The following is an 11,020-nucleotide window of genomic DNA, read 5'->3' on the forward strand; positions in this document are numbered from 1 at the left end:
CATAATGCGTGTTGTGCTTCACGGTTGGGATGTGGTTCTTCGGCTTGCAAGCCTCCCCCTTTTCCCTCCAAACATAACGATGGTCATTATGGTCAAACAGTTCTATTTTTGTTTCATCAGACCAGAGGACATTTCTTTGTACCCATGTGCAGTTGCAAAACGTAGCCTGGCTTTTTATGGCAGTTTTGGAGCAGTGGCTTCTTCCTTGCTGAGTGGCCTTTCAGGTTATGTCAATATACGACTCGTTTTACTGTGGATATAGATACTTTTGTACCTGTTTCCTCCTGCATCTTCACAAGGTCCTTTGCTGTTCTGGGATTGATTTGCACTTTTTGCACCAAAGTAGGTTCATCTCTAGGAGACAGAACACGTCTCCTTCCTGAGCGGTATGACGGCTGCGTGGTCCCATGGTGTTTATACTGGCGTACTATTGTTTGTACTGATGAACGTGGTACCTTCAGGCGTTTGGAAATTGCTCCCAAGGATGAACCAGATTTGCGGAGGTCTACAATGTTTTTTTTCTGAGGTCTTGGCTAATTTCTTTTGATTTTACCCTGATGTCAAGCAAAGAGGCACTGAGTTTGAAGGTAGGCCTTGAAATACATCCACAGGTACACCCCCAATTGACTCAAATTATGTCAATTAGCCTATCAGAAGCTTCTAAAGCTATGACATAATTTTCTGGAATTTTCCAAGCTGTTTGAAGGCAGTCAACTTAGTGTATGTAAACTTCTGACCCACTGGAATTGTGATACTATAAGTGAAATGATCTGTCTGTAAACAATTGTTGGAAAAATTACTTGTGTCATGCACAAAGTAGATGTCCTAACTGACTTGCCAAAACTATAGTTTGTTTACTAGAAAATTGTGGAGTGGTTGAAAAATGAGTTTTAATGACTCCAACCTAAGTCTATGTAAACTTCCGACTTCAACTATATATGCTTAATTTAGAGGTATTAAGGTAACTTTAGTTCTACAAACGTTGGGCTATATGTTTAGATATTTAATGCATTATAAGGTTGCATGATGAGACTCTAATGATTTGAAAAAGTTGCTTGAAAGGCATGAGCTCTGCTTTGTTTTTTGCACAGGGGTCGACCGATTAATCGGAATGGCCGATTAATTTGGGCCGATTTCAAGTTTTCATAAGAGTCGGTAATCGGCATTTTTTGACACCAATTATGGTCGATTACATTGCACTTCACGAGGAGACTACGTGGCAGGCTGACTACCTGTTACGCGAGTGCAGCATGGAGCCAACGTAAGTTGCTAACTAGCATTAAACTTATCTTATAAAAACCAATCAATCTTAACATAATCACTAGTTAACTACACATGGTTGATATTACTAGTTTATCTAGCTTGTCCTGTGTTGCATATAATCAATGTGTGTCTGTTACCAAACGGGTGATGATTTAACAAGCGCATTCGCGAAAAAAGCACTGTCCTTGCACCAATGTGTACCATAAACATCAATGCCTTTCTTAAAATCAATAATCAAGTATATATTTTTAAACCTGCATATTTAGTTAATATCACCTGCTAACATAAAAGAAATTCAACTAGGGAAATTGACAACACCATTCTGTACACATCTGGCCCTTCTTTGGACACTGTTAACAAACCACCAAACGAGCTTCAATGCCATACAACACTCCTTTCGTGGCCTCCAACTGATCTTAAACACTAGTAAAACTAAATGCATGATCTTCAACCGATCGCTGACCACACCCACCTGCCCGACAAGCATCACTACTCTGGACGGTTCTGACTTAGAATATGTGGACAACTAAAAATACATCTGTGTCTGGCTAGACTGTAAACTCTCCTTCCAGACTCATATTATATTAAGCTTCACTCACGCTGCCAAGTATACCCTCGTAAAATTGACCATCCTACTGATCCTCGACTTTGGCGGTGTCATTTACAAAATAGCCTTTTTGTTTGCTATCACAGTGCCATCCGCTTTGTCACCAAAACCCCATATATTACCCACCGCTGCGACCTACCTGTATGCTCTCGTCGGTTGGCCCTCGCTACATATTCGTCGCCAGACCCACTGGCTCCAGGTCATCTATAAGTCTTTGCTAGGTAATGCTCCACCTTATCTCAGCTCACTGGTCACCCTAACACCCACCCGTAGCACACGCTCCAGCAAATATATCTCACTGGTCATCCCCAAAGCGAACACCCCCTTTGGCCGCCTTTCCTTCCAGTTCTCTGCTGCCAATGACTGGAACGAATTGCAAAAATTGCTGAAGTTGGAGACCTATATCTCCCTCACTAACTTTAAGCATCAGCTGTCTGAGCAGCTCACTGATCGCTGCAGCTGTACACAGCCCATCTATATATAGCCCTTCCAACTACCTGCCTCATCCCCATATTGTTTTTAATTACTTTTTTTGCTCTTTTGCACACCAGTATTTCTACTTGCACATCATCACCTTCACATCTATTACTCCAGTGTTAATTTGCTAAATTGTAATTACTTCGCTACTATGGCCTATTTATTGCCTTACCTCCTTAATCCATTTGTACAAATTCTATGTAGATTTTTCTATTGTTATTGACTGTACTTTTGTTTATTCCATGTGTAACGCTGTTGTTTTTTTTGTCGCACTGCTTTGCTTTATCTTGGCCAGGTCGGAGTTGTAAATGAGAACTTGTTCTCAACTGGTCTACCTGATTAAATATAGGTGAAATTAAAAATAAATCATCGTACCCACAAATGCTGATGCTCCAGATACTAAACTAGTCTATAGAAGGCCAGTTTTATTGCTTCTTTAATCAGAAAAACAGTTTTCAGCTGTGCTAACATAATTGCAAAAGGGTTTTCTAATGATCAATTTGCCTTTTAAAATTATGAACTTGGATTAGCTAACACAACGTGCCATTGGAACACAGGAGTGATGGTTGCTGATAATGGGCCTCTATACACCTACAGTGCCTTGCGAAAGTATTCGCCCCCCTTGAACTTTGCGACCTTTTGCCACATTTCAGGCTTCAAACATAAAGATATAAAACTGTATTTTTTTGTGAAGAATCAACAACAAGTGGGACACAATCATGAAGTGGAACAACATTTATTGGATATTTCAAACTTTTTTAACAAATCAAAAACTGAAAAATTGGGCGTGCAAAATTATTCAGCCCTTTTACTTTCAGTGCAGCAAACTCTCTCCAGAAGTTCAGTGAGGATCTCTGAATGATCCAATGTTGACCTAAATGACTAATGATGATAAATACAATCCACCTGTGTGTAATCAAGTCTCCGTATAAATGCACCTGCACTGTGATAGTCTCAGAGGTCCGTTAAAAGCGCAGAGAGCATCTTGAAGAACAAGGAACACACCAGGCAGGTCCGAGATACTGTTGTGAAGAAGTTTAAAGCCGGATTTGGATACAAAAAGATTTCCCAAGCTTTAAACATCCCAAGGAGCACTGTGCAAGCGATAATATTGAAATGGAAGGAGTATCAGACCACTGCAAATCTACCAAGACCTGGCCGTCCCTCTAAACTTTCAGCTCATACAAGGAGAAGACTGATCAGAGATGCAGCCAAGAGGCCCATGATCACTCTGGATGAACTGCAGAGATCTACAGCTGAGGTGGGAGACTCTGTCCATAGGACAACAATCAGTCGTATATTGCACAAATCTGGCCTTTATGGAAGAGTGGCAAGAAGAAAGCCATTTCTTAAAGATATCCATAAAAAGTGTTGTTTAAAGTTTGCCACAAGCCACCTGGGAGACACACCAAACATGTGGAAGAAGGTGCTCTGGTCAGATGAAACCAAAATTGAACTTTTTGGCAACAATGCAAAACGTTATGTTTGGCGTAAAAGCAACACAGCTCATCACCCTGAACACACCATCCCCACTGTGAAACATGGTGGTGGCAGCATCATGGTTTGGGCCTGCTTTTCTTCAGCAGGGACAGGGAAGATGGTTAAAATTGATGGGAAGATGGATGGAGCCAAATACAGGACCATTCTGGAAGAAAACCTGATGGAGTCTGCAAAAGACCTGAGACTGGGACTGAGATTTGTCTTCCAACAAGACAATGATCCAAAACATAAAGCAAAATCTACAATGGAATGGTTCAAAAATAAACATATCCAGGTGTTAGAATGGCCAAGTCAAAGTCCAGACCTGAATCCAATCGAGAATCTGTGGAAAGAACTGAAAACTGCTGTTCACAAATGCTCTCCATCCAACCTCACTGAGCTCGAGCTGTTTTGCAAGGAGGAATGGGAAAAAATGTCAGTCTCTTGATGTGCAAAACTGATAGAGACATACCCCAAGCGACTTACAGCTGTAATCGCAGCAAAAGGTGGCGCTACAAAGTATTAACTTAAGGGGGCTGAATAATTTTGAAAAGTTTGAAATATCCAATAAATGTCGTTCCACTTCATGATTGTGTCCCACTTGTTGATTCTTCACAAAAAAATACAGTTTTATATCTTTATGTTTGAAGCCTGAAATGTGGCAACAGGTCGCAAAGTTCAAGGGGGCCGAATACTTTCGCAAGGCACTGTATGTAGATATTCCATTTTAAAAAATCAGCCGTTTCCAGCTACAATTGTTAATGTTGTAAATGACTATGTCTACACTGACCCCCTCCTGTCTCAGCCTCCAGTATTTATTCTGCAGTAGTTTCTGTGTCGGGGGGCTAGGGTCAGTTTGTTATATCTGGAGTACTTCTCCTGTCCTATTCGGTGTCCTATGTGAATTTAAGTGTGCTCTCTCTAATTCTCTCTTTTTCTCTTTCTTTCTCTCTCTTGGAGGACCTGAGCCCTAGGACCATGCCTCAGGACTACTTGACATGATGACTCCTTGCTGTCCCCAGTCCACCTGGCCGAGCTGCTGCTCCAGTTTCAACTGTTCTGCCTTATTATTTTTGGACCATGCTGGTCATTTATGAACATTTGAACATCTTTGCCATGTTCTGTTATAATCTCCACCCGGCACAGCCAGAAGAGGACTGGCCACCCCACATAGCCTGGTTCCTCTCTAGGTTTCTTCCTAGGTTTTGGCCTTTCTAGGGAGTTTTTCCTAGCCACCGTGCTTCTACATCTGCATTGCTTGCTGTTTGGGGTTTTAGGCTGGGTTTCTGTACAGCACTTTGAGATATCAGCTGATGTACGAAGGGCTATATAAATAAATTTGATTTGATTTTTACACTGTATTTCTGATCAATTTGATGTTCTTTTAATGGACAAAAAATGTGCTTTCTTTCAAAAACAAGGACATTTCTAAGTGACCACAAACTTTTGAACAGAGTGTATGTATTAGCTGGTTGGTTTAAAGTGAATAAGTGTGTTGTCATGTTTCTTCCCCCTGTCCTGTAGCTGTGCCATGGAGCTAGGAGAGTTGTGTGTGGTAGTGGGGCCTCCAACGGGGCTCCACCCCGGCTGAGAGGGAGGTGCTGTCCTCCATCCTATGTCAGGAGGAGCAGGAGGTCCAGACCTGCTCCCCAGCCATGGTGCAGACTGCCTGTGTTCAGAGGTCCACTGTGCTCACACATTCCTGGAGGAAGACTGGCCAACAAGGGTCAGTGTTCCTTTTCAGTCTCCTCTATTTGAGTGACACACAGTACTCTCTGTTTTCATTACTGTTGAAAACAACACCCATAGTAACTTTGCAATATTATTTAAAGGCCCAGGGGCAGTCAAAAAATAGATTTTCCTTTGTTTATATGCATTTTCACTAAGGTTGGAATAAAACTGTGAAGTTGTAAAAATGCTAATGCCCTTTTAATATAAGAGTTGTTTGAAAATGCAGCTGGAGATTTCAGCCTGTTTTGGTGGGATAGAGTTTTGGCCTGCCTGGTGACATCAACAGGTGGTATATTAGCTCATAGACCAATAAGAAAGACTTCCAAAACACTGCCAATAACAGCTAGTTTTCAGTATTCCCCTCCCCACAGACTAATCCCAGACAGTCCTAATACAATTCTTGCTTGAGAAACTGCTCTTTGCAAACTGCTCTTTTTGACCATTTCAATTGGAAACAATCACAGAAAGGTACTTCATTGTTACACAAAATGATTCTATAATGAGATAATGTCTGCATTGGACCTTGATAGGACCTGAGGTGTTAAAGGATGTCCAGTTCGTAATCTTATGTGTGACAGAGACCTCATACTCCCTCTTCATGTTAGGCCCCAATCATCCTGGTTCAATTATATGAAAAGAAAATGTATGTATAGATATACAATAAATGTCTGTACTGGTCAAATGCAAAAGTATATCATGAGAATTTTCACGTTTTTACTGTGGTGCTTGTAATCGGAGTACTTTTGAACATTTGCCCTTGGTGCGCATAATACTTTTATTTTGGCTGAAATTCCCTATTTTGCCAACCCGATACAGTCATTAGATGCTTTCTGTACACATAACTAATCTAACAAGTAAATAAGAGGACATCACTACTACTACATTAGTGTGTTTAAGACAAGGATGTACATTTTATGGGAGGGTACATGAAAAAGACTCATCGCTATAATAATACAGTTTATTTGTACATCAAACTTTTCAGGAAAATGACATTTTGTGCATATATTGTATGGTTTTATTTTTCCTAATTTGCGTTGCTTGACATTGTATGATAACAAGGCTGTCTGAATAAAGACGCTGTTGTCTAGATGAGTTATTGTGCCCTCTGTGTCTGACTGGGAATAAGACCAGAAATGCTGTGATTGTTCATCAGTTTATGCTTACTCTTCTGTGTCTGAAAGGAGAGCCGATCACAAAATAATATATAACTTGAAAGTAATTATATCTTATCAACACCATCACGTCGTATGTCAGGTCATTGACTTGCACAATGACATCAACTCCCATTTTCCTATTATGCAGTGCCCTTAACTCATGTTTCCTGCAAGAATGACCTACATGTATAATACCCACTTTACTACTAAGCTCTAATAACTACTCTTCCTGGCAGCACTTGACTGTTGTAAGTATTTATGCAGCAGCTATAATACTGTTGATTGTTGCTCAGCACCTGTGCTGTCTAATAAATCAGACTTGCTAATATGACTTTCCTCTCACTGTTTCATTCCACAGTGAGGGACCAGGCACATAACCTATATAGTTCTGCTTAAAGACTGAAATAAGGCAGCCTCTTTCATACCTCATCCAAGATCGCATATTGTGTTGATTGGTAGTGTCGTATCTGTCGTGCTCAGTAGTTGAAACTGAGCCTTAAGTAGTCTGGTGTGGCTCTGGCTCTGTGCCCGTAATAGACTGTGTGTGTCCGCTGATTGATTGGAGGTGAGAGGTAAATGTGAAATCCCATTCAGACACAGATTAGGGGTAATCAGAGGCAGTGGGGGTCCTTAGCTCAATTCTGCTATTGCTTAGAAATCTCAATCTTGGTTGTCACTACTATGCATACAGACTTGCTGCACAGGTTCATCACATGTCATGGAAAGAAAATAAAGACATGGTGTTTTATTTTTTGAGTACAGTAGGAAAATGGCACCAGTGATATTTATTTTAAGTGCCAACACGTGTGTGCTTGGTCTTCACATTTCTCCTACAGAATGTGTCTTACCAGTCATTGTTTATCTTGTACTGAACAAAACCAACTAGCAACTATCAGCAAAATCTTGGTAACGGTATATGTTCCAAAATGATTTTGTATTTATAAGCTTATTTACTCTTTCCCTTTTAGGATTTCCATCTGTAGGCAATGTCTATCCCACAAACCCCTCTAACTCACATGCATCCTTCCCCTGTTGACATATTTGTAACATTTCTTGAAGGCTTGGTTATAATGAGTAAGACATGCTGAGTTGCATTGGTCTATAGCTGTAGAAAACTAGAGTGAATATTTGTAAAAGCCTAAGTGGGTATTTTATCAAGACTCGGCACACATTTAATTGCCATGTTTTTCTACAAGCTTGTCCCAATACAGTGGGAAATGGCCTGCATATTTTCATTTCGACCAATGTCCTTATCATTACATTCAGGCTGAGGCACATTTAAATGTAGTTAGGAACTTGAAGTGACTGACTGCTTGTTTTGTTTTATTTTATGTCTGTGCTATTTCAGTTAACAAGTCTCTGGCTCTCTTGAAATAATTAAATGTTTGACCTAAATGTATTTCTGTAGGCGGTTGTCAATGAAGGGTTCACAAGTTGAAGGCGGAATAACACAGTTTGGCTTTCACTCCTTTTTAAATGAATTTGATTATGGGTATATGAAAAGGTAACAAGGTGATGATGGCATAGAATCGAAGACGCATTGATTCTGTTTCATATGCTCTTGCTAAACAATCTCTGCTATCCATTTCCATGTTATCTATTATAATCGTGTTCTGTACCAATCTGCTATGGGTTGTCTCAATTTTGCAAAAACATTTGCATACTGTCATATCACCTCACCCAATCCCCCTGTAATGGCAGTCCTCCCTTTTACAACCATTGCTCGGTTTGCCACATTGTCCTATTCTGCCTCAATTCCATGTTTCTTTCAGGCAAGCTTTTATTGCCCGAGGCATTTCCTGTTCTTTAGACAAACTTTTGATGTGTATTGCCTGGTCCCTCACCTTTTGAGGGCTCTGTGGAGTGGGCTATATAAGGTGTCTGAGCAGGTGTCAACTGGCCACAGGAATCTGTTTTGGGGGCAGGTTGTCTGGTCCATAGTAGGCTGTGGAGGGGACATCGATGTTGGGGTCGCCGTTGTTGGCTGTGTCAATCTGGTTGCACTTCCCCAAGCTCTTTATGATATTGAAGTTGGATCTGGCTGTCTCCACAAAGCTGTTCTCCAGGAGCCAGCCGTCGGACTCTGAGTCTGGGTCCCCCTGTCTCAGCACGTTCTCCAGGGATGTCTGGAGGTAACGCACCCCCGTCAGCACCGACAGCTACAACAACACACAAACATTACTGAGGGAATCCCTAGACCATGTAATATACTGATGACTGTAACTTTTGTTTATCATTTATAGTGGACCAGAGTAAAATATGTGGGTCCCAGAAGTAGCTGTAAGTTTGGGATGTGTATTTTGGGACAGCTCCATGTGACCCAGTAGAGGACAAAGGGTGAGTCCACACACAAAGCTGAGCATGGATAACCCGGAGCCAATGTCACAAAAGAGATTTGGTGTGGGATTAGGGAGCATGCAAAGTGAATGAACAATTATATGTATCACTCTAAGGGAGGATAACGTGCATGGGAGGTGGACCAGAAGCCCTGAACTGCAAGGACAAGGTGTCAGACAGAATACTGCAATGTAGATTGAGTTCTTTCTAATTAGTGGTTTGCTGAGTCTAAATAATGGGTTTGGTGTATGTCAGGTAAGTCTCAGGCACCATGTTTTACTTATATTCAAACCACATCAGTCTGTTTGTAAGAACACACCTATGCCTACCTCAAACAGCCAGATGATGAGGACGGTGAGGCCAATGGACTGCATGATGTGTGTGTAGTACTCCAGCAGGGCCTGGCGGCAGCCCTTCTTCCACAAGTTGAGCTCCTCTGTCTGGTATTCATAGTTGAAGTGGGCTGAGCTGTTGGTGATCTGGTGCTGGATGCAGGGCCGTGGTGAGTTAATGTTACAGCAGCTGAAGGGAACCCCGTCCATCAGGTATTTCCCTTCCACGTTACTCCTCAGCCGGCTAGAGACGGGGAGAGGGGAAAAGGGAGAGACCGAGATAGACGGCATCACTTGGGGCATCTAGAGCCTCAAATTCAAGAACCTTAAGGTCATAGTATACATGGGCACGGAGCTGAGCTCTGTGTCTGATCTGGCAGGTAGGGTATCACTATTCTAGTCTGTACTTACGCCACAACCTCCCTGCAGGACATGTCCAGGTAGCGGTTGCTGATCCACTGGATCTGGAACCAGTCTCTGAAGCCGAAGTTGCCGCAGCACTGGAACTGAATCTGCAGCAAGTCCACAGTGCGCTTCAGGAAGCAGCGGCCTGGTGTGTCCGTGTCCTTATAATAGCGCATGGCGTCCCGCAGACCCAGGTCCAGAGCCTCCTCTAGCTCCCCGCGCATGCCGTAGCACATGAGTGCCCCCACCAGGATGCAGAAGGTGAAGAAGAAGGTGCAGATGACGTAGGGCAGCATCAGCAGCTTCCAGCGCAGGAACTTAGTGGTGTCCGCACAGTCGTAGCAGATCTTCCCGCCCAGGAAATTTATGCCACAGGCGATGAGGCCTGTGGCAATGAGCATGTTGGGGACGTAGTGGAGGTCCCTTTCTGCCATAAGCTCCCAGCGCTTGTTGATCTCCACCTTTAGGAAGAGCCCCAGGCTAAACAGAATCAACCCCGTCACCACGGAAACCCAGTTGAGGATCCACAGCACCTGGGCAAGCTTGTCCCTGTTGGTCTTGGTGAATTTCACTTTCAGCACGGCCATCTTAAATATGTTTGTTTAGTTTTATCCAATGTCCTGGTAGGATGCTGGATGGGGGAGAGGATAGGGGAAGGAGTAAGAGGCATAATGGGCTGTGGATGGATAAAGGGAGGGGCCAGGCTTGTAGATGGAAGGTTTCTGCACACCCTCACATAAGCAGCTTAGCTCAGTGATTTATATTAAATTTCTTGACTAGGGGTCTCCTGTTTATAAGTGTTGGCAGCCCTGCACCACACGGTATGATCAAACATAGTCATGAATATCTGAATCACTGCAGGAACATTTTATCATACAGTAGCTGTTACACAAATATTAAAAATGACCAAATTGGATAATGCACACCTCTGGACTGTCACCTCTGCTGAACCCACTATTAACACAATACTTTGCTAAGAAATTAATCTGAAGAAATAGAATGGAATAAACTAGAAATAGAATCGACTATAAAATTGAACAAAAAATCATTAAACAGCAGCATTCAGTGGGACCTACCTTATCTCAGCAGCATTCACAGTGTCCGTCTGATCTGGCTCCCATCTCTGTTTAAGGGTTTGTTTTGTTCTTCACTGACAGGCATCCTAAGACTTGGCCTGGAGAGAGGCGAGCCGTAGTGGCACAGAAGGAGTAGACAGACACCCGCCCGCAGCAGCA

The 11,020-nt window shown here is 42.4% G+C and overlaps 1 protein-coding gene across 1 annotated transcript; it reads right to left on the minus strand.

Annotated features, from left to right (window-relative positions):
* Nucleotides 1–6,175: 6,175 nt before the first annotated feature.
* Nucleotides 6,176–11,020, minus strand: LOC112256734 (photoreceptor outer segment membrane glycoprotein 2-like). Its single transcript, XM_024430190.2, has 4 exons — nt 10,862–11,020; nt 9,792–10,416; nt 9,378–9,624; nt 6,176–8,870 (listed from the first exon to the last, which is right to left on the minus strand). Exons 2-4 carry the CDS (start codon nt 10,370–10,372, stop codon nt 8,604–8,606), a joined length of 1,095 nt encoding a protein of 364 aa, XP_024285958.1. The 5' UTR covers nt 10,373–10,416; nt 10,862–11,020; the 3' UTR covers nt 6,176–8,603.

Source organism: Oncorhynchus tshawytscha, linkage group LG08, assembly GCF_018296145.1.
Source record: "Oncorhynchus tshawytscha isolate Ot180627B linkage group LG08, Otsh_v2.0, whole genome shotgun sequence".
Taxonomy (NCBI): Eukaryota; Metazoa; Chordata; class Actinopteri; order Salmoniformes; family Salmonidae; genus Oncorhynchus; species Oncorhynchus tshawytscha.